Consider the following 25,551-nt stretch of genomic DNA (forward strand, 5'->3'; position numbering starts at 1 on the left):
TGGATACAGTCAGTTCATATCTGATAGCAGATCTCTTATAATGAACTCACAGTTTAGTACAAGAGATCTGCCATCAGATATGAACTGACTACATCATAAAACACTATGATACAGTCAGTTCGGTCCAGCGGGGCTGCAGTCAGATCCGGCAGACACACAGACTGTGTTTCCCAGGCCAATCCTGGTTGTATCCTGAGCCCTTCGAAATGTGTCTAATGATTCTATGATTCTTAAAATAAGCACCAGATTTATAATTATATACCCCAAGTTCCCAACATTTCTGGCACAAATTGGTATACTTGTGAGCTAATACAGTACAGACCAAAAGTTTGGACACACCTTCTCATTCAAAGAGTTTTCTTTATTTTCATGACTATGAAAATTGTAGATTCACACTGAAGGCATCAAAACTATGAATTAACACATGTGGAATTATATACATAACAAACAAGTGTGAAACAACTGAAAATATGTCATATTCTAGGTTCTTCAAGGTAGCCACCTTTTGCTTTGATTACTGCTTTGCACACTCTTGGCATTCGCTTGATAAACTTCAAGTAGTCCCCTGAAATGGTTTTCACTTCACAGGTGTGCCCTGCCAGGTTTAATAAGTGGGATTTCTTGCCTTATAAATGGGGTTGGGACCATCAGTTGCGCTGAGGAGAAGTCAGGTGGATACACAGCTGATAGTCCTACTGAATAGACTGTTAGTATTGGTATTATGGCAAGAAAAAAGCAGCTAAGTAAAGAAAAATGAGTGGCCATCATTACTTTAAGAAATGAAGGTCAGCCAGTCAGCCGAAAAATTGGGAAAACTTTGAAAGTAAGGGCTATTTGACCATGAAGTAGAGTGATGGGGTGCTGCGCCAGATGACCTGGCCTCCACAGTCACCGGACATGAACCCAATCGAGATGGTTTGGGGTGAGCTGAACCGCAGAGTGAAGGTAAAAGGGCCAACAAGTGCTAAGCATCTCTGGGAACTCCTTCAAGACTGTTGGAAGACCATTTCAGGGGACTACCTCTTGAAGCTCATCAAGAGAATGCCAAGAGTGTGCAAAGCAGTAATCAAAGCAAAAGGTGGATACTTTGAAGAACCTAGAATATGACATATTTTCAGTTGTTTCACACTTGTTTGTTATGTATATAATTCCACATGTGTTAATTCATAGTTTTGATGCCTTCATAGTCATGAAAATAAAGAAAACTCTTTGAATGAGAAGGTGTGTCCAAACTTTTGGTCTGTACTGTACGTACAGTGGCTCTATGTTGTCTACGTAAAGGACTGCACTAATTACCATATTTACATGGCTAAAGTATGGTCTGGAGTCCACCGATGAAAATAGTAAGTGCTTTCCATCAACTAAGGGTACTTTCACACTAACGGCAGGACGGATCCGACAGGCTGTTCACCCTGTCGGATCCGTCCTGCCACTATTTCGCCTTGCCGCCGGACTACCACTCCGTCCATCATTGACTATAATGGGGATGGGGGCGGAGCTCCAGCGCAGCATGGCAGTGCACGGTGAGAGGCCGCCAGACTAAAAAGTCGGACAAGCAGTACTTTTAGTTCGGCGGCCCCTCGCCGTGCACTGCCGTGCTGCGCCGGAGCTCTGCCCCCGTCCCAATTATAGTCAATGGGGACGGAGCGGCAGTCCGGTGGCACGGCGAAATAGCAGCAGGACAAATCCGACAGAGTGAACAGCCTGTCGGATCCGTCCTGCTGCTAGTGTGAAAGTAGCCTAAGGCCTCATGCACACGACCGTTTTTCGGGTCCGCATCCGAGCCGCAGTTTTTGCGGCTCGGATGCGGACCCATTTACTTCAAGGGGGCCGCAAAAGATGCGGACAGCACTCCATGTGCTGTCCGCATCCGTTGGTCAGTTCGTAGCCCCGCAAAAAAAATATAACATGTCCTATTCTTGTCTGTTTTAGGGACAAGAATAGGCATTTCTACAATGGGCCGCCCGTTCCATTCTGCAAATTGCGGAAGGCACACGGGCGGCTTCCGTTTTTTTTGCGGATCCGTGGTTTGCGGACCGCAAAAAACGGCACGGTCGTGTAAAATGAGGCCTAAGGGAGATAACTTGTCAGCACTTTCCTCTTTTCCATTTGGTTGTTAGAGGCCAAGGAGCCCACATACAGTTCTTCACAGAGGCCCTCAGTTGGCTATGTGTAAATTTGTGTCTATGCTATGGTTGAAAAAATTGTAGCAGTTGTAGGTACTCAGAAACTCTCAGTTTTTTACTGCATTGAAATCAGTGTTCTACATGTAACACTTGGCTGTACAGTCTTTTACATATAAAGCACTGCACCAAATCCTGAACCTGCATCCAGCAGTAAACAGATTAGTTAGAAATATTGTGTAAAGATAAGCCGCTTTGAAATCATTACTGCGTTAACTCCCTTTCTACCAATTTTTTTGTTTTGAGAGTAAAACTCAATAATAGTGTGTAATTAATTATTGTTATTTCAGAGTAAGTCCAAACAGCTTAGACAATATCTCTAAGTAATTTCTGAAATATTTATAACACAATATAGCTCCTAGTGCTTAAAGAGACGCTAACATATCTCCCCGAATGCTTTAAACCGAGTTCTAATAAATAAATGATATTTTCCTGCATGAATAATTTATTAGATGGGAGATGTTTTCTTTAGTTACTGGGTAGGAGCACAGTTACAGAGCTCAGGCAAAACACGTTAAAGGTGTTGGTCAATACGTTTAGGGATTTTTTGACAGTCAGTATCAGGCATGTCATATATCACTTCTATATCTGTTTATAGCTGGCAAATGATCTACAGCAGGGATGCACAACCTTTTCTAATCTGAGAGCCACATTGCTGCCCTGAGCCCCTACCAAGGGCCAGAATAAATCTTATAGAAGTGTTAATATTGGAGACATAAATTTTATGGCATCTCAAAAGATATTTTATGCTATAAATGTCCACTTCTAGAACTCCAGCCCTCACCCCAAGCAGCACTCTAGAGAAGAGGATATTATGCATGCATGTGACTCTCTACATTGTAGATTATAAGTGTTGTGACAACAGATGAGTGCAGCGTATGGTGTAGGTGTAAGAAAACCAGGCCAGAGTTAAGCCTCATTCACACGTCAGTATTTTGGTCAGTGGTTTCCATCATTGATTGTGAGCCAAATCCAGGAATGGAGCCTCCGCAGACATAAGATATGAGGGAAAGATCTGTATCTGTTCTGTGTTTGAACCTGCACCTGGCTTTGGCTCAAAATTACTGATGAAAATCACTGACAAAAGCACTGACGTGTGAATGAGGCTTTAGAAAAACAAATATCTCTCCTTGCTGTAATGCAAAGTTTCTATCTTGCTGCAGTCTCAGTAGTATCTATGGCCAGCAATAGTACACTGGCAATGGTGGCTATAATGTCCACTGTGAGATACAGGGTCTTGATAGCATGGCCAGGACGTGTCCAGTATGAAGGGTGTCTTAACAGTATCCCTCCACTGCAGTAAGGTTTGAATGGCTGTTGCTGATTTAATGCCTGTCCATTTGCTTCGGGTGAGGGGTAGTTGGCAGAGGAAACAGGTTCCACAGGTGGCCCTGCCTCAAGGCAGATCAAGTGTTTAGATTTCACACTCCCATCAGCCAAGCTGGAAGCAAGCTCAACTGACAGGATGACGGCCTGCTGGAGGGCCAAGCTGCTCTTCTAGAACAAAAGGACTCCCCAGACATCATGGAACCTGGAGCTCATAAGAAATTATGAAATTACCATAGATCTCAGAAATACTGCGTTTACGTCTTTGAGACCCTGGGACCATGATTGATATTCTCCCAGTCTTAGTTTGCTTATAGGATGCAGGAAAGGGGAGATATGGAGAACTCCTAGTAGCAAACAAATAGAAGTGCCTTGCTTGGTCTCCAAATGCACCAGCAATCCAGGCAGATCCGGTGGCACCAGAACCATCTCCCTATGACCTTCCGATGAGGAGCTATAATCCATAATGTGTTTTTGGATTTCTAGCTGCCAGGCCAAAGGGAGGGGGAGGGAGGGGCATGACCAAATAAGGGTTAAGTGCCTATACATGGCAGTGGCCATTTTCTTTTCTCTGAAGGGAGGTCATGTCAGGTATCGTGTTTGGAGGTACCTGGAAACTCTACTTACATCACTGCCTCCCGTGTAACTGTAGTATCCAAACATGCAAGATTACAGCTTTAAGGGACCACATACATATCCGGTAACTGACTTTTATCTGCTAACTCTGATTGTTAACTCTAACTCATCTGTATTTGCATATCTGACAATTGGATATAATCGGTGTATATAGTGTTGTGTCTAGTGCGCCATTAAGGCAATTAAATATATAATTTAATCTTGCGCTGTTCTTTTGTCTTGATTCACGAATTCCCATGTCCGTGTCTCAGTATAACATTATACGCTACCTGGGCTGGTTTCTGGCCTGATATAGCCCCATTAACAGACCGGGCTTATATCTAACGAGGGTTCTGTTTCACTGGGGCAATGAAAGGGCTCTCTCTGCTTGTCAGGGTTGTAAGCAAGTGTTGTGCCACGCCGGAAGTCGTGTAAGCCACCCTCTCTCACTCCGCGTGCCTCACTGTGCCCATGTGGACAGGGGATGTCTGTGTACATCTGTGCCAAGCTGACCTTACATACTCCCAGCAAGTGCGTAACGCCATGTCTTGATATCCAGTGATAAAACCGTACCACGTGATCCCGACATAGTGTGACGTGAGCTGGGACTGTGAGTTGCGGTTCATCATAGGTTGTAAGAATGCTTTATAATTTAATAAGATCTTAATTTACAGCATAGAAAAGATGAAAGAGAATAACATATATTGAAACATAATAATGTAATTTAATTGAAGGCAGTGTCCATTTTGAATCTCTTTTTTACATTTTTTTCAACTGTAAATAGTCTAGTTTCACCTTTTTTCACCTATGCTTTGCCATGCAGATTCCAAATTCTCATTTCTCTACTTCTCTCTTTGTAGAACTTGCAGATTTCTGATAGTCTCTGGAAATTGAGGCCTAAGAAGAAGGAGTATAATGCACAGCTTCTTTCCTCTCTGAAAAGACAGTCTAGACTCACTAGGGCTATGAGTTGAGCCAGCTACCACCAAGCAACCTCCTGAAAAGGGCTGTGTCAGAAATAGTTAGCTCTGTCACTACCCCATATGTTGGGAGTACACAAGGCACTGCAATAGATAACATAGCAATATATAACATTTAAAATTACAAACCATTTGCAGATGCCCACTGCTCTTGGGTACTGCATGAGTACTTTCCAAGTTTCATAAACTACAATGAAAAGGGTAAAACACATAGATGACTACCTCTAAATCATATACTCTTTTCTGTTATGTCCAACAAAGGTCATGGGACCCCATTCAACTGATATATAGTAGAAAAGATGTTTAAACCATTAGTACTTTGCTGCTGAGCTTTGCATCTGTTCTCTTATTTCTGACGTTGAAACATGTGAGCAGTGGCACACAAAGAATATTTTCTCTCAGTAATTTTTATTGAAGCATTACTGTGTTATGGTAGTGGACCCCAAAGAATGGCATCCTAGGTCAAAGGTTGTGTATCCTTATAATATTTATGAAAGGTCTAAAGGTTCTGCTTAGAGATCTCTGGGGTCCTTGTGGTTCTGTACAACAGAACCCTAGGCACTCCATGTACTGCTGTATGGTACCTCCATACAGCACCATAGTACAGACATATTTTCCTCTCAAAATAATACTGCTAGTGAAGAATGACTCTATAAAAGGCATCTGATAAAATTTACCTAAGATTTTATTTTCACATCCATAGAAATGGTAACACAAATGTGAAAAAACATAACACTATGGCACAGAGTTACTAATGGCTGGCTGAAATGTCACAAAAATGTGGTGCAATTAGGTGCATCTAGGTTTACAAAGAGTTTCTGCACCTGATATGACATTGGGCACAACATACTAGAAAAAGGGTATGATTGCACAGGGAAGGAGCTGTGGTCTAATATGCCACATTTGGCACCATAATTGCACAACAATTCTGATATTACATTATGTCTCAAATTAAGCCAAAATACTCGGTAGCCATAAGTGTCTAGCCATGTACAAATTTTTTAATTACTGATTCATTTGGTGCAAGTTTAGGCAATCTGTCTAAGTTTCCGAAATCTATGGGATCATTAAGTCTGCTCGACATGACATCCTGAGGATAGGTCATCAATATCAGATCTGTGTGCGTCTGACAACCAGAACCTTTGTTGGTAAGCTGTTAGAAGAGGCCGAGTGCTCTGTGAGTGCAGTGGCCTCTTCCTAGGCCAGAGACATCACCATACATAGGTCAAGTGGCTAGTTGCAGTTCAGCACCATTCAAGTCAATGGGGCTGAGCTGTAATACCAAGTAATGCCACTATACAGTGTATGGCACTGTGCTTGGAAAGTTGCTTGGAGCTCTAGTGAGGGCAGCACCTGATTGGCGGAGGTTGCCAGGATTCAGACCCCTGCCTATGTGATAATAGTGAACTATCCTAAGGACAGATCATCTTTATCTTTTCCAGAATAATTTTAAGACTATTTACAGTTGAAAAAAATGTAAAAAAGAGATTCAAAATGGACACTGCCTTCAATTAAATTACATTATTATGTTTCAATATATGTTATTCTCTTTCATCTTTTCTATGCTGTAAATTAAGATCTTATTAAATTATAAAGCATTCTTACAACCTATGATGAACCGCAACTCACAGTCCCAGCTCACGTCACACTATGTCGGGATCACGTGGTACGGTTTTATCACTGGATATCAAGACATGGCGTTACGCACTTGCTGGGAGTATGTAAGGTCAGCTTGGCACAGATGTACACAGACATCCCCTGTCCACATGGGCACAGTGAGGCACGCGGAGTGAGAGAGGGTGGCTTACACGACTTCCGGCGTGGCACAACACTTGCTTACAACCCTGACAAGCAGAGAGAGCCCTTTCATTGCCCCAGTGAAACAGAACCCTCGTTAGATATAAGCCCGGTCTGTTAATGGGGCTATATCAGGCCAGAAACCAGCCCAGGTAGCGTATAATGTTATACTGAGACACGGACATGGGAATTCGTGAATCAAGACAAAAGAACAGCGCAAGATTAAATTATATATTTAATTGCCTTAATGGCGCACTAGACACAACACTATATACACCGATTATATCCAATTGTCAGATATGCAAATACAGATGAGTTAGAGTTAACAATCAGAGTTAGCAGATAAAAGTCAGTTACCGGATATGTATGTGGTCCCTTAAAGCTGTAATCTTGCATGTTTGGATACTACAGTTACACGGGAGGCAGTGATGTAAGTAGAGTTTCCAGGTACCTCCAAACACGATACCTGACATGACCTCCCTTCAGAGAAAAGAAAATGGCCACTGCCATGTATAGGCACTTAACCCTTATTTGGTCATGCCCCTCCCTCCCCCTCCCTTTGGCCTGGCAGCTAGAAATCCAAAAACACATTATGGATTATAGCTCCTCATCGGAAGGTCATAGGGAGATGGTTCTGGTGCCACCGGATCTGCCTGGATTGCTGGTGCATTTGGAGACCAAGCAAGGGACTTCTATTTGTTTGCTACTAGGAGTTCTCCATATCTCCCCTTTCCTGCATCCTATAAGCAAACTAAGACTGGGAGAATATCAATCATGGTCCCAGGGTCTCAAAGACGTAAACGCAGTATTTCTGAGATCTATGGTAATTTCATAATTTCTTATGAGCTCCAGGTTCCATGATGTCTGGGGAGTCCTTTTGTTCTAGAAGAGCAGCTTGGCCCTCCAGCAGGCCGTCATCCTGTCAGTTGAGCTTGCTTCCAGCTTGGCTGATGGGAGTGTGAAATCTAAACACTTGATCTGCCTTGAGGCAGGGCCACCTGTGGAACCTGTTTCCTCTGCCAACTACCCCTCACCCGAAGCAAATGGACAGGCATTAAATCATAACTCCACATATTCCTCACACAGCCATATAAAGTTAGCTGGTAAACTTACAGTTTATTTAATATAGTCTCTCTATATCAAGCTAGGCTGGGTTCACATAACGTGTTTGTATTACATTTGTCTGTATACAAAAAACGTATATGTTAAATTGATGCCTCCGACGAATTGAATATAGTGGTATCTGTCACCATAGAGTTCAATTTTAAAACAAAAATTATACTGTAAGTTTTTTTTTAGCTGGACTCTTCAGGATAGGAAAGCATAGTGTACTGCACGTACACTAAGGGAGATTTTTTTCTTCCTTTGCCATCACAACGTGTGACTACCTGACAGAAAATGACAATGAATCCACATCTTTGCACAGATTTGGCCTTTTAAAGGCATGTGGTCCTAAAATTTGGATTAGACAGAGAGAGAGCTTGATTGTAGAGTTGAGCAGACACCTGGATGTTCGGGTTCGACGGGTTCGGCCAAACTTCACAAAAAAGTTCGAGTTCGGGACTAGTGTTGAGCGAACAGTTCGAGCATAGTTCGGGTCCGTACCGAATTTTGGGGTGTTCGTGACACGGACCCGAACCCGAACTTTTTCGTAAAAGTTCGGGTTCGTCGTTCGGCATGTATTTTGGCGCATTTTGAAAGGCTGCAAAGCAGCCAATCAACATGCATCATACTACTTGCCCTAAGATGCCATCGCAGCCATGCCTACTATTGGCAAGGCTGTGATTGGCCAAGTGCAGCATGTGACTCAGCCTCTTATAAGCTTGTGCGCACGTCGGGACGTGCTCACTCCCGATGTGAATAGAACAGGGTTAGACGCAGCTGATGCTAGGGCGAGAATAGGCAGGCATAATTGAATAACTGGAAGCAAATTTCTCTCCTCCACCTGTGATTCATCTGAACAACTGCAGCTGAGCTGCTTTTTTGATAGGGATTGGCTATTTTTAGAGTGGCCAGAGTGATTTTTCCATCCACATGTACCCGGGCTGACCGCCGGCCGCCATTTTGCGACTTGTAGTGCTGCAGCAGAAGCTGCCACAGTGTGCATTCCAAAGCTCCAAACAAGTCAGACATCTACACCTGGGATTCAGACCAATAGCGATTTAGCAGCACAGTCCAAGGCTATTTTTTTTAAAGGTTGTGCAGACCATTTTGTGGCACATGTTACTGGGCTGATAGGCGGCGGCCATCTTGGGACTAGTGCTGCAGCACAATCTCTCCCAACGTCCATTAATCACTTGTAATAGTGGTCTGTGCCATAGAAATCCTACATCAGGGACTTGGGTGTGCTTGTGTCACCCCTACTAATACCAGTCCACCTGTAATCCATACAGTGAAAAGCCATAAAGTATTCCAGTGAGGGAATTTTTTTTTATTTAAAAAAGGCCAAGTTAGTTTATCTGGCGTTCAATATACTAGATACAGTTAGGCCTGCGTTTCATACATCTGGAATTAGCAAACTAATGTGCTGGGGTTGGGAAAACATATATGTACCCATACTAGAATCTGTCAAAGAAAGCGGTACTCACATATAACAGTCATTCCATCTGTAATCCATACAGTCAAAAGACTGAAAGTATTCCAGTGAGGGAATTTTTTTTATTTAAAAAAGGCCAAGTTAGTTTATCTGGCGTTCAATATACTAGATACAGTTAGGCCTGCGTTTCATACATCTGGAATTAGCAAACTAATGTGCTGGGGTTGGGAAAACATATATGTACCCATACTAGAATCTGTCAAAGAAAGCGGTACTCACATATAACAGTCATTTCATCTGTAATCCATACAGTCAAAAGACTGAAAGTATTCCAGTGAGGGAATTTTTTTTATTTAAAAAAGGCCAAGTTAGTTTATCTGGCGTTCAATATACTAGATACAGTTAGGCCTGCGTTTCATACATCTGGAATTAGCAAACTAATTTGCTGGGGTTGGGAAAACATATATGTACCCATACTAGAATCTGTCAAAGAAAGCGGTACTCACATATAACAGTCATTCCATCTGTAATCCATACAGTCAAAAGACTGAAAGTATTCCAGTGAGGGAATTTTTTTTATTTAAAAAAGGCCAAGTTAGTTTATCTGGCGTTCAATATACTAGATACAGTTAGGCCTGCGTTTCATACATCTGGAATTAGCAAACTAATTTGCTGGGGTTGGGAAAACATATATGTACCCATACTAGAATCTGTCAAAGAAAGCGGTACTCACATATAACAGTCATTCCATCTGTAATCCATACAGTCAAAAGACTAAAAGTATTCCAGTGAGGGAATTTTTTTTTTATTTAAAAAAGGCCAAGTTAGTTTATCTGGCGTTCAATATACTAGATACAGTTAGGCCTGCGTTTCATACATCTGGAATTAGCAAACTAATGTGCTGGGGTTGGGAAAACATATATGTACCCATACTAGAATCTGTCAAAGAAAGCGGTACTCACATATAACAGTCATTCCATCTGTAATCCATACAGTCAAAAGACTGAAAGTATTCCAGTGAGGGGATTTTGCTTATAAAAAATAATATATTTCATTGTGGTGCGAGTTGAATCGCAACAATGAAGAAAAATACTATTAAGGGACGAGGACGCGGTCGTGGTGGTGTCCGTGGAGCCTCTGTTGCTGGTAGAGGACGTGGCCGTTCGGCCCCAGGCGCACACAGTAGGGAACGAACTCCCTCAACTAGCCGGCAGAATGTACCGCAATATCTCGTGGGGCACAATGCCGCTCTTAGGATGGTAAGGCCTGAGCAGGTACAGGCATTAATCGATTGGGTGGCCGACAGTGCTTCCAGCACGTTCACCACATGGTCTTCCACCCAGTCTTCTGCGGAAAGCGCACAGGTGGCACCTGAAAACCAAGCCCATCAGTCTGTCACATCACCCCCAAGCATATCAGGGAAACGGTCTGAGCCACAAGTTATGCAGCAGTCTCTTCTTCTGTTTGAAGACTCTGCTTCCAGGGTTTCCCAGGGGCGTCCACCTAGCCCTTCCCCAGTGGAGGAAGACATACCATGCACTGACGCACAACCACTTATGTCTCCAGATGAAGAGGACATGGGAATACCACCACAGCAGAGTCACCGACTCTCTGATGATGACGAAACACAGGTGCCCACTGCCGCGTCTTTTTGCAGTGTGCAGACTGAACAGGAGGAGGTCAGGGAGGGAGACTGGGTGGAAGACGATGCAGAGGACGATGAGGTCTTAGACCCCACATGGACTGAAGGTCGTGGCGATGACTTTCACAGTTCAGAGGAAGAGGTAGTGGTGAGACCGAGACAACAGCGAAGCCAAAGAGGGAGCAGGGGGCCAAAGCAGACGAGCCGCCGCCCCCAGAGTTCGCCTGCTACTGGACATCGCCAACAGGGACCCAGCCCCACAAAGGCAGCTTCAAAGAGTTCCCTGGCATGGCACTTCTTTAAACAATGTCCTACCGACAAGACCCGAGTGACTTGCACGCTCTGCCATCAGAGCCTGAGGCGAGGCATTAACGTTCTGAACCTCAGCACAACCTGCATGACCAGGCATCTACATGCAAAGCATGAACTGCAGTGGGGTACACACCTTAAAAACCAGGCACTCGCTGAGGCTCCCCCTGCTCCCTCTACCGCTGCTGCCTCGGCTTCCGCCTCGAGAGGAATGTTGCCACCTGCCGAGCAGCAAACAGAGGATGTGCCACCGACACCACCACCACCGCCACCGTCAACTAGCGTCTCCACTATATCACACAGCAGCGTTCAGCTCTCAATATCTCAAACCTTAGAGAGGAAGCGCAAATTCCCCCCGAGTCACCCTCGAGCCCTTGGCCTGAACGCCAGCATTTCTAAACTGCTGGCCTTTGAAATGCTGTCATTCCGGCTGGTGGACACAGACAGCTTCAAACAGCTGATGGCCATGGCTGTCCCGCAGTATGTGGTTCCCAGCCGCCACTACTTCTCCAAGACAGCCGTGCCTTCCCTGCACATGCAAGTGTCCGATAAAATCAAGTGTGCACTGCGCAACGCCATTTGTGGCAAGGTCCACCTAACCACAGATACGTGGACCAGTAAGCACGGCCAGGGACGCTATATCTCACTAACTGCACACTGGATGAATGTAGTGGCGGCTGGGCCCCCGGCGGACAGTTCCTTGGCGCACGTCCTTCCGCCCCCTAGGATCGCAGGGCATCATTCTCTGCCTCCTGTAGCCTCCTCCTCCTACTCGGCTTCCTCCTCCACTGCTTTCACCAGCTCATCCGGTCAGCCACACACCTTCACCACCAACTTCAGCACAGCCCGGGGTAAACGTCAGCAGGCCATTCTGAAACTCATATGTTTGGGGGACAGGCCCCACACCGCACAGGAGTTGTGGCGGGGTATTGAACAACAGACCGACGAGTGGTTTCTGCCGGTGGGCCTCAAGCCAGGCCTGGTGGTATGCGATAATGGGCGAAATCTCGTGGCAGCTCTGGGACTAGCCGGTTTGACGCACATCCCTTGCCTGGCGCATGTGCTGAACTTGGTGGTGCAGAGGTTCATTCACCACTACCCCAACATGTCAGAGCTGCTGCATAAAGTGCGGGCCGTCTGTGCGCGCTTCCGCCGTTCACATCCTGCCGCTGCTCGCCTGTCTGCGCTACAGCGGAACTTCGGCCTTCCCGCTCACCGCCTCATATGCGACGTGCCCACCCGGTGGAACTCCACCTTGCACATGCTGGAGAGACTGTGCGAGCAGCAGCAGGCCATAGTGGAGTTTCAGCTGCAGCACGCTCGCGTCAGTCGTACTGCCGAACAGCACCACTTCACCACCAATGATTGGGCCTCCATGCGAGACCTGTGTGCCCTGCTGCGCTGTTTCGAGTACTCCACCAACATGGCCAGTGGCGATGACACTGTTATCAGCGTTACAATACCACTTCTATGTCTCCTTGAGAAAACACTTAGGGCAATGATGTTAGAGGAGGTGGCCCAGGTGGAGGAGGATGAGGGCTCGTTTCTAACACTTTCGGGCCAGTCTGTTCGAAGTGGCTCAGAGGGAGGTTTGTTTAAGCAGCAGAGGACAGGTTCACAAGTCGCCAGCCAAGGCACTGTACTGGAGGACGAGGAGGATGAGGAGGAGGAGGTGGAGGGGGACGAGGATGACGCAAGTTCACAGCGGGGTGGCAGCCCAGGCCCATCACTGGTGCGTGGCTGGGGGGATACGGTGGACGATGACGATACGCCTCCCACAGAGGACAGCTTGTCCTTACCCATGGGTAGCCTGGCCCACATGAGCGAATATATGCTCCAATGCCTGCGCAACGACAGCAGAGTTGCCCACGTTTTAACGTGTGCAGACTACTGGGTGGCCACCCTGCTGGATCCCCGGTATAAAGACAATGTGCCCACTTTAATTCCTGAACTGGAGCGCGACCGTAAGATGCGCGAGTACAAGCGCACGCTGATAGAGGCGCTCTTGAGAGCATTCCCACATGTCACAGGGGAACAGGTGGAAGGTGAAGGCAGAGGAGTGGCAAGAGGTCGCCAACGCAGCTGTGTCACGGCCAGCTCATCTGAGGGCAGGGTTAGCATGGCAGAAATGTGGAAAAGTTTTGTCTCCACGCCACAGCTATCTGCACCGACACCTGATACGGAACGTGTTAGCAGGAGGCAGCATTTCACTAACATGGTTGAACAGTATGTCTGCACACCCCTCCACATCCTGACGGATGGTTCGGCCCCATTCAACTACTGGGTTTCTAAATTGTCCACGTGGCCAGAGTTAGCATGTTATTCCTTGGAGGTGCTTTCCTGCCCGGCGGCCAGCGTTTTATCTGAACGCGTATTCAGCACGGCAGGGGGCGTCATTACTGACAAGCGCAGCCGCCTGTCCACAGCCAACGTGGACAAGCTGACCTTCATAAAGATGAACCAGGCATGGATCCCACAGGACCTGTCCCTCCCTTGTGCAGAGTAGTCCTTATTAACTGCCTAAAACATGTCTTGTTGTGCTACGGGCCACTTCTTTATTTGATACAAATTTTATGAAACCCACAGTTGAATGAAACTCTTCTCTGTCTGGGCGCCGGGGCCTAACCAGATGAAAGTGGCCGGTTAAACTAACGGGTGACATGAAGCCATAACCTCTGCCATGCTACCTCTGTCTTCTGTCTGGGTGCTGAGGCCTAAGTCAAATAAAGCGGTCTTCTGCTGTGCTGGGGGATATGAAGCTAATCTCTGACCTCTCTCCTCTGTCTGGGTCCAAAGGCCTAAATCACTGAAAGAGGCCTTCTCCTGTGGTGTGTGATATGATGCCAGAATATGTGCTGTGGGGCCTCTCTCCTCTTCCTGGGTGCAGGGGTCAAATAAACTAAATTGTGGCCTACTCCTGTGGTGGCTGATATGATGCCAGAATATGTGCTGTGGTGCCTCTCTCCTCTTCCTGGGTGCAGGGGTCAAAGTAACTAAATGGTGGCTTCTCCTGTGGTGGCTGATATGATGCCAGAATATGTGCTGTGGGGCCTCTCTCCTCTTCCTGGGTGCAGGGGTCAAAGTAACTCAATGGTGGCTTCTCCTGTGGTGGCTGATATGATGCCAGAATATGTGCTGTGGTGCCTCTCTCCTCTGTCTGGGTCCAAAGGCCTAAATCACTGAAAGAGGCCTTCTCCTGTGGTGTGTGATATGATGCCTGAATATGTGCTGTGGTGCCTCTCTCCTCTTCCTGGGTGCGGGGGTCAAAGTAACTCAATGGTGGCTTCTCCTGTGGTGGCTGATATGATGCCAGAATATGTGCTGTGGGGCCTCTCTCCTCTTCCTGGGTGCAGGGGTCAAAGTAACTCAATGGTGGCTTCTCCTGTGGTGGCTGATATGATGCCAGAATATGTGCTGTGGTGCCTCTCTCCTCTTCCTGGGTGCAGGGGTCAAAGTAACTAAATGGTGGCTTCTCCTGTGGTGGCTGATATGATGCCAGAATATGTGCTGTGGGGCCTCTCTCCTCTTCCTGGGTGCAGGGGTCAAAGTAACTAAATGGTGGCTTCTCCTGTGGTGGCTGATATGATGCCAGAATATGTGCTGTGGGGCCTCTCTCCTCTTCCTGGGTGCAGGGGTCAAAGTAACTCAATGGTGGCTTCTCCTGTGGTGGTTAGTATGATGCCAGAATATGTGCTGTGGGGCCTCTCTCCTCTTCCTGGGTGCAGGGGTCAAAGTAACTCAATCGTGGCTTCTCCTGTGGTGGCTGATATGATGCCAGAATATGTGCTGTGGTGCCTCTCTCCTCTTCCTGGGTGCAGGGGTCAAAGTAACTAAATGGTGGCTTCTCCTGTGGTGGCTGATATGATGCCAGAATATGTGCTGTGGTGCCTCTCTCCTCTTCCTGGGTGCAGGGGTCAAAGTAACTAAATGGTGGCTTCTCCTGTGGTGGCTGATATGATGCCAGAATATGTGCTGTGGTGCCTCTCTCCTCTTCCTGGGTGCGGGGGTCAAAGTAACTCAATGGTGGCTTCTCCTGTGGTGGCTGATATGATGCCAGAATATGTGCTGTGGGGCCTCTCTCCTCTTCCTGGGTGCAGGGGTCAAAGTAACTCAATGGTGGCTTCTCCTGTGGTGGCTGATATGATGCCAGAATATGTGCTGTGGTGCCTCTCTCCTCTTCCTGGGTGCGGTGGTCAAAGTAACTCAATGGTGGCTTCTCCTGTGGTGGCTGATATGATGCCAGAATATGTGCTGTGGTGCCTCTCTCCTCTTCCTGGGTGCGGGGGTCAAAGTACCTCAATGGTGGCTTCTCCTGTGGTGGCTGATATGATGCCAGAATATGTGCTGTGGTGCCTCTCTCCTCTTCCTGGGTGCAGGGGTCAAAGTAACTAAATGGTGGCTTCTCCTGTGGTGGTTGATATGATGCCTGATTCTCTGCTGTGAAACCTCTCTCCTCCATCTGGGTGTAGGGGTCAAAGTCTTTCAAAGTCGCCTTCTCCTGTGCTGATTGATATAAAGCTGATGGTTGTGCCATCTGACATGGTTGTCAGGGTCTGATTCAATGGGGGCCTACTCCTGTGGTGGGTGATCTAAATGCCTGATTCTCTGCTGTGAAACCTCTCTCCTCCGTCTGGGTGTAGGGGTCAAAGTCTTTCAAAGTCGCCTTCTCCTGTGCTGATTGATATGAAGCTGATGGTTGTGCCATCTGACATGGTTGCCGGGGTCCCATTAAATTGGGGCCTACTCCTGTGGTGGGTGATCTAAATGCCTGATTCTCTGCTTTGAAACCTCTCTCCTCCGTCCGGGTGTAGGGGTCAAAGTCTGTCAAAGTCGCCTTCTCCTGTGCTGATTGATATAAAGCTTATGCTTGTGCCATCTGACATGGTTGCCGGGGTCTGATTCAATGGTGGCCTACTCCTGTGGTGGGTGATCTAAATGCCTGATTCTCTGCTGTGTAACCTCTCTCCTCCGTCTGGGTGTAGGGGTCAAAGTAACTAAATGGTGGCCTACTCCTGTGGTGGGTGATATGATGCCTGGTTCTCTGCTGTGGGACCTCTCTCCTTTGTCTGGGTGCTGTGGTCAAAATAATAGTAAGTGACCTTCTCCATTGGTGGGTGACTTGAAGCCTGATTCTGTGCTATGGGACCTCACTCCAATTAATATTGTTTAATTTTTATTTATTTTATGTTAACTCATCATTTCCCTATCTACATTTGTTTGCAGGGGATTTAACTACATTTTGCTGCCTTTTGCAGCCCTCTAGCCCTTTCCGGGTGTGTTTTACAGCCTTTTTAGTGCCCAAAAGTTCGGGTCCCCATTGACTTCTATGGGGTTCGGGTTCGGGATGAAGTTCGGGTCGAGTTCGGATCCCAAACCCGAACATTTTTCGAAAGTTCGGCCGAACTCGTCGAACCCGAACATCCAGGTGTTCGCTCAACTCTATTCGGGACCCGAACTTGACTCCGAACCTGAATCCCATTGAAGTCAATGGGGAGCCAAACTTTTGAGCACTAAAATGGCTGTAAAAATGTCATGCAAATGGCATCAAAATGTGGTTAAGAGCATGGCAAGTGCTCTGCAAACAAATGTGGATAGGGAAATGACTTTAAATAACATAAAATACGTAAAAATAAAAAATAATATTCTTCATCTAGGAGGACGAGGTCCATATGGAGTAGGAGGTTGAGGAGGCGGTGGATGTGGCGGTGTAGGTGGAAGCGCCGGTGGAGGAGGAGGAGGAGGAGGAGGTAGCCAACACTGCTTTTTGGTTTTAAATTTATTTTTATTTTTTTAAATTAGGGTACGCCCCAAAACATTGGGAAATATAACATGTGATAACCCCCTCCAGTTGTGCTAAACACACGTTCAGACAATACACTAGCTGCAGGTCAGGCCAGCACCTCCAAGGCGTAAAGGGCAAGATAAGGCCATGTGCCCAATTTGGAGACCCATCAGTCAGTTGGTGTAGGCGTGTGCACACATACTGCCCCACCATGTTGCACGTCACCGTGACGTCCATGATCCATTTGGATATCTTCTCTATCAACTTTCGATGTTCTTTTCTGAGCCTACCATGTTGATCACAATTATGGGCGAATCAGGGTTCCACACCGGAGAGGGAGCGTGAGAAAGAGAGACCACATCCAAAGGAGGTTAATTTTTTAATTAAATATGATCGAGTGGAATAGTGGGACAAATTATTGAAGTGCAAATGTGGGACAAGTTAAGTTTAAGCATTGAATGAAAGGAGGGGGCGCGCATCAATTAAAGAAGAATTTTTGAAATTTTATTCCCTGTCACCTATGCAGAGCAGGGGTTTTGTATACGGCAAAATTAGTAAAATGTCACCTTGTAACAGACGATTTTTTGAAATTTAGGTTCCTATCATCTATGAAGAGAATCACGGCAAAAATTGTCAAATGTCACCCAAGAATGTAACAGACAAATTAGTGAATTTTTTTTACCTGTCTACTAGGTAAAGCAGTGGTATATCACACCCAAAAATTGGTGAATTTCACCCGAAAATGTAACAGACAAATTAGTGAAATGTTTTTACCTGTCTACTAGGTAGAGCAGGGATATATCACACCCAGAAATTGGTGAATTTCACCTGAATATGTAACAGACAAAGTAATGATTTTTTTTACCTGTCTACATGGTATAGCAGTGGTATATCACACCAAAAAATTGGTGAATTTCACCCAAAAATATAACAGACAAATTAGTGAAATTACATAAAATTAAATACGTACAAATAAAAAAATATAAACTTGATTTATGAGGTGGAGTTCCATATGGAGTAGGAGTAGGAGTTTGAGGAGGTGGTGGACGTAGCGGTGTAGGTGGAAGCGGCGGTGGAGGAGGACGAGGTAGCCAACACTGGTTTTTGCTTCTAATTTACTTATTTATTTATTTAATTAGGGTACACTCCAAAAGAGTGAAATATCCAAAATACAACAATGAGCAATTGCGCTGTAGTATAACAATGGCAGGTTAAGGCTGGTATACATGTCTATTCTGCACAAGGTATGGACAAGTTCTGTGGGATCCATGCCTGGTTCATTTTAATGAACATAAGCTTGTCCACATTGGCTGTGGACAGGAGGTTGCGCTTGTCTGTGATAACGCCCTCTGCCATGCTAAACACACGTTCAGAAAATACACTGGCAGCAGGGCAGGCCAGCACCTCCAAGGCGTAAAGGGCAAGCTCAGGCCATGTGCCCAATATGGAGACCCAGAAGTTGAAGGGGGCAGACCCGTCATTCATTACGTGAAGGCGTGTGCACTCATACTGCTCCACCATGTTGGTAAAATGCTGCCTGCTGCTAAGACGTTCCATCTCAGCTGGTGGTGCTGGTTGTTGTGGCGTGCTGACAAAGCTTTTCCACATTTCAGCCATGCTAACCCTGCCTTCTGAGGTGCTAGTGGTGCCCTAGCTTCGTTAGCGTTCTCTTTCTCCTCCTCTGCCTTCGCCTTGTGCTTCCACTGTGCCCACGCTGTCTGGTGGGAATGCCACCAGCAGTGCATCTACCAGCGTGCGTGCGCTTGTACTCGCACATCTTACGATCACGCTCCAGTGACGGAATTAAGGGCGGTACGTTGTCCTTGTAACGGGGATGCAGCAGCGTGGCCACCCAGTAATCAGCACAAGTTAGAATGTGGGCAACACCGCCTCTTCCTCTGAACTACTCAGGTCACTCGCATGACCTTGATTCCATGTGGGGTCGAGGACCTCATCGTCCTCCACATCATTTTCCACCCAGTCTTCACCCCTGCCCTCCCATGTGCGATGGTCCTCCCATGTACTCATCTTGAAACATAAGTGGTTGGGCATCGGTGCACTCAATCTCTTCCACTTCTGGGGCATGGCTAGGTGGATGGCCCTGGGAAACCCTGCTAGCAGAGTCATAAAAAAGCAGAAGAGACTGCTGAACATTGGCTGCAGGTGCCAACTCTGATGTTTCAGCAGGAGACTGGGTGGGAAACAATGTAAAGGAACTGGACGCACTGTCAGCAATCCAATCTACTATCGCCTGTACTTGTTCTGGCCTCACCATTCGTAGAGCCGCATTAGGCCCGGCCAAATACCGCTGAAGGTTCTGTCGCCTACTCGCACCTGAGGAAGGTGTTTCACTTCTGCGTGTAGATGGCACATATCGACAGCGTCCTCTCCCTGCAACAGGAGCTCCACCAGCAGCAACACGACCGGGGCCACGTCCCTTATTTGACTCTCTCCTAATATTTCTCAAATTTAGGATCTTGCCCAAAATGGGTGTTTTTTTTTTTATAACCGAATAGAACAACAGTATCTAACGCGTGTATCTCACAATGACAGATGCAGCAAAGACTGCAAAATTAAGTTTTTTCCCTAAGTGGGTGTTTTTTTAATAGCAGAATAGAACAACAGTATCTAAAGGGTGTATCTCACACGTACAGATGCAGACAATGCCGTAAATTAAGATTTTGCCCTAAATGGGTGTTTTCTTAATAGCAGAATAGAACAGTAATATCTAAAGGATGTATCTTACACATACAGATGCAGACAAGGCCGCAAATTTAGATTTTTGCCCAAAATGGGTGTTTTTTTTAATACCAGAATAGCACAGCAGTATCTAAAGCATCTATCTCACACGTACAGATGCAGACAAGCCCGAAAATTAAGATTTTTGCCCTAAATGGGTGTTTTTTTATAGCAGAATAAAACAACAGTATCTAAAGGGTGTATCTCACAATGACAGATGCAGCAAAGGCTGCAAAATTAAGATTTTTGCCCAAAATGGGTGTTTTTTTAATACCAAAATAGCACAGCACTAGCTAAAGCGTGTATCTCACACTGACAGATGCAGAAAAGGCCGCAAATTAAGTATTTTTCCAAAATGGGTGTTTTTAAAAACCCAGAAAAAAATAGCTGTATTTCTAGCTTAAATTGCACACTGACTAATGCGGCAGAGGCCCAAGACGGAGGGTTTTGCCAAAAATCTGTGTTTTTTAAAACCCAGAAAATTATTGAAGTATTTTAAGCTTGTTTTCAACAATCACAGATGCAGCAAAGGCAGCAATATTAAGAACTTTTCCCCAAAATGGGTGTTTTTTTAATAACAGAATATGACAGCAGTATATAACGCTTGAATTTCGCACGTACAAATGCAGCATGGGCTGTAAAATTTAGTATTTTGCCCAAAAAGGGTATTTTTTAAAACCCAAAAAGTTATAGCTGTATTTCTAGCTTAAATTGCACACTGACTAATGCGGCAGAGGCCCAAGACGGAGGGTTTTGCCAAAAATCAGTGTTTTTTAAAACCCAGAAAATTATTGAAGTATTTTAAGCTTGTTTTCAACAATCACAGATGCAGCAAAGGCAGCAATATTAAGAACTTTTCCCCAAAATGGGTGTTTTTTTAATAACAGAATATGACAGCAGTATATAACGCTTGAATTTCGCACGTACAGATGCAGCAAGGGCTGTAAAATTGAGTATTTTGCCCAAAAAGGGTATTTTATAAAACCCAGAAAATTATTGCTGTATTTCTAGCTTAAATTGCTCACTGACAAATGCTGCAAAGGCCACAGATGTAGGATATTGCCAAAAATGGGTGTTTTTTTAAACCCAAATTATTATTGCAGTATTTCAAGCTTGGATTTGAATGTCACAAAAGCACATATGCTGTGCTGGTGCACTGAGCTTGCATAAAATGGCCGCCGCCTACCTAACTAACAGACGGATAAAAGTTATTTTTCTGTGTCACTAGGCTCAGGGCAGGGTAAAAAGATTGTGCACTGCACCCACACAACTAAATTTAGGTAGATCGATGAGTTAACAAGCACTTCTGATTAAAGATTCTTTCCTATTCTCTCCCTCACAGCAGCAGCATCCTCTTCCTAGACTAGTAACAGCAGAGTGACGTGCAGCGCTATGTGACTCCAGCTTATATAGAGGCTGGGTCACATGCTGCACTGGCCAATCACAGCCATGCCATTAGTAGGTGAGAAAGGCTCATATGTGAGCCGAAACGTCGCTTGTGCCACCTTATGGGTGAATAAATCCTTTTTTCACTGAAGATTCATCTGGAGTGCAGTCCGATTTCTTTATTCTATATATATATATATATATATATATACTGACACTACTCCATCTTGTGGAGAAACAAGTGTATTGCACCCTAACTAGGCCTGTGTAAAGGATCTTGCATGTGGAATCACATTGTGACATGGGAGAATATGACATGAGATGAAGTACAAAATGCAGGCATATTACATGACATTAAAACATAATAAAAACTAGTTGGTGGTGCCCACGGTTACGTAGTGGGACACTGCTTAGGCATGGCTGTGATGGCTTCTAAGGGCACAGAGTTAAACGCTTGTTAATTGGCTGCTCTGCAGCCTTTCAAAAAGCGCCATAAAATAGCAGAACACCGAACCCAAACTTTTACTGAAATGTTCAGGTTCTGGTCCGGGGTCCAAAAATCCTAAAGTTCGGTATGAACCCAAACTTTACAGTTCGGGTTCGCTCAACCCTACTTGATTGTCCTCCTCCTAGACATCTGTATTGTTGACTAACAATTGCATGAAAACATATGGGAATATATGTGACATTTAAAGCAAAATACAGTTTAGTGTGGGCCGCCCGATATTTCCCCTGCAGTTGAAATGTAGCAGTATATAGTGGCTTTTTAAATCTATGGTAATACATTGGTGGTACAGGGACTTCAGAATAAGAGCTACTCTTGCTAATCACAGAGAATGGCTACTGAGTCTAAGTGAAAGAAAGTCTAAGGGGGTCATTCATTAATCTGAAATAGTGTAAACTAATTATTTCAGGCACAGATTCTGTGACTTTTTGCAGACTTTTCCCCCCTCACACCAGGGCTAAAATTGTGGGCTTGGACAGGGAAGGTGACAGACCACCAGCCTGTTTTAGGTCTAAATGTAAGACAGCTCGGGCAGCTGGTTATGACAATGACTGCTGCTAGCCCATAGAGGTTTTTAAATCTAGGGAACATATACAAACTACAGTCATGAAAATTTAAAGTAAAGTCCAAATTAAAACATGAATAATTTAACATATAGGTTAATAGGATTATGAGTCAGAAGGGGAGGTCCTGTAGTTGAAATATACTAAAATGCATTTTAAATCTTCTAACTGAAAATTAGGCTCCATTCATCTCAGTGGAGCTATGTAGGCAGCAAACAGTGGTGTACTGTGAACAGTCTCTTCCCCATGTGAAAACACTGCATTTTCACATAGCCACCACGAGGGGGAGTTTAATGCAAAGAGATTATTACAGCTTCCGTAGTAGTTGTGATTATTACAGCTTCCTTTTTACTTAGCGCCCTCTAGTGGTGGCTGCTGGCAGCCAGCTAGCTTTGTAATGGAAGAGAAGCAATAGATTTATCTATGTATTTTTCCTAGTTTTCTGGTGTAAATACATTGAGAAATGTTGTGTTCAGAATGAGCTGCATATGTTTGAACCACCTGTTCTACTTTTTCATACATAAAAATTGCATAAAGTGGGTAAGGCAAAGACAACTTTCTTTTATTACACTTTGTATTTTATTAAAATTTAATTTATTCCACTTGATTAAAAAGAAAATGTAAATCCGGGGAATTTTACATGTTCTGCATTGTCTGGGACTGATTGACACACGTACGCTGGAAAACTAGGTGCAGGGGGCCCACATTAAGTTTTGCTATGGAGCCCTATGAGATCTGTGCACGCCCATGGCAACAACACATGGATTCCTGCAAATCCCATTCAGATAAATTGGAGAGTTGCAGACATATGCTGCAAGTCAAGATACCCTTAAAGGGGTTGTCCCATCTTAGAATTTGTGGCTTATCTCTAGGTTATGCCACAAATGTCACATGGACACAGATCTCCAGAATGGGGCACCTGAGGTAAAGAGAGAGCATTTGTGCATGCACAGCCACTCTTCCATTACAATGGCAGTTCAGAAAATTGCTGATAAAATGGCTTGGCTCTTTCAGTGAATCCCATAGCGGTAAATGGAGAGGTAGCCTTGCTTGCACAACTATTTTTGGTAGTCCCATAGCAGTAAATGGAAAGAATGCTGTGCTGCACTCCTTCACTTAAGAGGGATTCTGGAGATAGGAGCAGGTCCCAAGGATGGGACTTACAGATATCACCCCCTTTTAAGGGTCCACAGCCCCATCATTCAACCAATAGACACGGTTACCGGGAGTGAAATGGTCCCTGATCATACATTGATGGTCTATTAAAAAAAAAAAAACTTTTAAGAGTTGCATGGACATTTAAGGATTTTTGCTTTATCATGGTATTGTTCATGTAAATGATGTATGCTATTTAAATAGATAAAATATAAATATGCAAGCATATTTGTATAATAACATATTTAAAAGGTGACACATTTGTTAAAATTGTTATTCCTGAGTACAATAATAATACATCTTGTCATTTTTTGTTTGTTTAAGAACTATTCTGCACTGGATATGAGACCTCCACCATCAGTCATCACCTTGAACAATGCCATGTACTGGCAAGAATTTGAAGAAGCGTGTGTCTACGAGTGTTTGGACGGGAAAGACTGTCAAAGTTTCTTTTGTTGCTATGATGAATGTAAATCGGGCTCATGGAGAAGAGGTCGGATACATATAGACCTTCTAGAATTGGACTCCTACTCCAGAGTGTTTTTTCCAACATCATTCTTGTTATTTAACCTTGTATACTGGGTTGGATATCTCTACCTATAAAGACTTGCATTGTGAACACTACTTATATTTCAATTATACAGACAAACAAACCTAAAGGATATAAAAGGCTTTCTTGCCTCACATTGACCAGGAAATGCTTTGGAATATGATTGCTTAGGACAAAGCAAGAACAAAGGACTCTATTTAAAGAGTTTAATTGTGAAATCTTATTACTGATGCCTAAATACTTTTTATCACAAGACAAGGCTTATAAATTCTTATATACGAAAATCTATATTTGGCATAGAATATTCTACTGAAAAAGTACCATGAAATTATATTGTACATTAAAAAGTGACAAAAAATACCACTGCATCCTTTTATTAAAATTATCTTTGATTTCTATATAAAATAAAGTACTTTTTTCATCTAAAGGACACAAACTCATTCCTTTGAATGTTGTGTCTACTTCTGCTAAAAAGGAAATTGAGAAGAGAAAATAATTACATTTTATTTACAAAAACAAACAAACAACTAAGCTGGACTGTTCAGAAATGTTACATTTAAGATGAAATCTTAAAGAGGTATTTTCTGCTCAGCTGTTCATGCTATACTACTCTGTTTTCATAGCTCCAGAGGTCCCTTCTATGAGAGGTACAGAAATAGTGTAGTACAGTCCACTTGGCTGTTTCTGTAATCCTGGTCATGTCTGACCAATGCATATGATAGGTATTGCAATTTCAGCCATGAACAGCTAAGATGGGAATAACTCATTAAGTTAATTAAAGAGCTCCTGTCAGAAGGACCAACTCTATTAAACCAAATTTGTTGCCTCGATCCTGCAGATTTCAACAATAATAAATATAATTTGTTGTTCCAAAGAAAACAGAGATTTCTTCTATATGTAAATAAGGTGTTTCAGTGCAACGAGGGGTGAGCCCTACCACCTCAGTGCACATCAGCTCCTCCATTTTCCATGCCCTCTCCTCCTGGCTAACAGATCCAGACATCAGAGTCCTCTTACCTGGCCCTGTAGTGGCATGCTGGCACAGTGCACCACAATCTGCTGAACAGATGCTTACTGCTAGACATAGATCCAAAGTCGATTAGTTCAAATACCTTGATTTTAATGCTGTTTCCATGCAGCATTAAAATGTATTGGTTCCGTGGAACTGACGTTAGTTTCGACGTAAGTCGCACAAGATTTCTGTGAATTCCTACTGTATTCATATCTGCATCTTTAAAAACATTTAAAATAGCAATCCGAAGTAGGCTTTGGTACCGAGGTACCAGCCAGTGCCAAGGCCCACTTCGGATTGCTATTTTAAATGTTTTTTAAATGACGCATACATATGAACTTTGGCTCAACGGAGCCAATACAAGTATTTGAACGTATCTACTTCGGATCTATGATCCGAAGGTCGATTTGCTCAAGCCTACTTACTGCACATACACCAAAATTGGGTGCGATTTATGTGCAATTACAGGGC

At 44.5% G+C, this 25,551-nt stretch overlaps 1 protein-coding gene across 3 annotated transcripts in view; it reads left to right on the plus strand.

Annotated features, from left to right (window-relative positions):
* GABRG3 (gamma-aminobutyric acid type A receptor subunit gamma3) overlaps window positions 1-24,121 on the plus strand; it is a 1,146,914-nt gene extending 1,122,793 nt beyond the window's left edge. For 2 of the 3 annotated variants that reach the window (XM_040425130.1, XM_040425131.1), the window contains exon 9: window positions 23,843-24,121. In XM_040425130.1, coding sequence (XP_040281064.1) covers window positions 23,843-24,121 — 279 coding nt within the window. Of the gene's footprint in view, window positions 1-19,151; window positions 19,171-23,842 lie in introns of all 3 variants that reach the window. The other variant, XM_040425132.1, reaches the window with a different exon arrangement.
* The last annotated feature ends 1,430 nt before the right edge of the window (window positions 24,122-25,551 follow it).

This window comes from Bufo bufo, chromosome 3 (assembly GCF_905171765.1).
Source record: "Bufo bufo chromosome 3, aBufBuf1.1, whole genome shotgun sequence".
In the NCBI taxonomy this organism is placed as follows: Eukaryota; Metazoa; Chordata; class Amphibia; order Anura; family Bufonidae; genus Bufo; species Bufo bufo.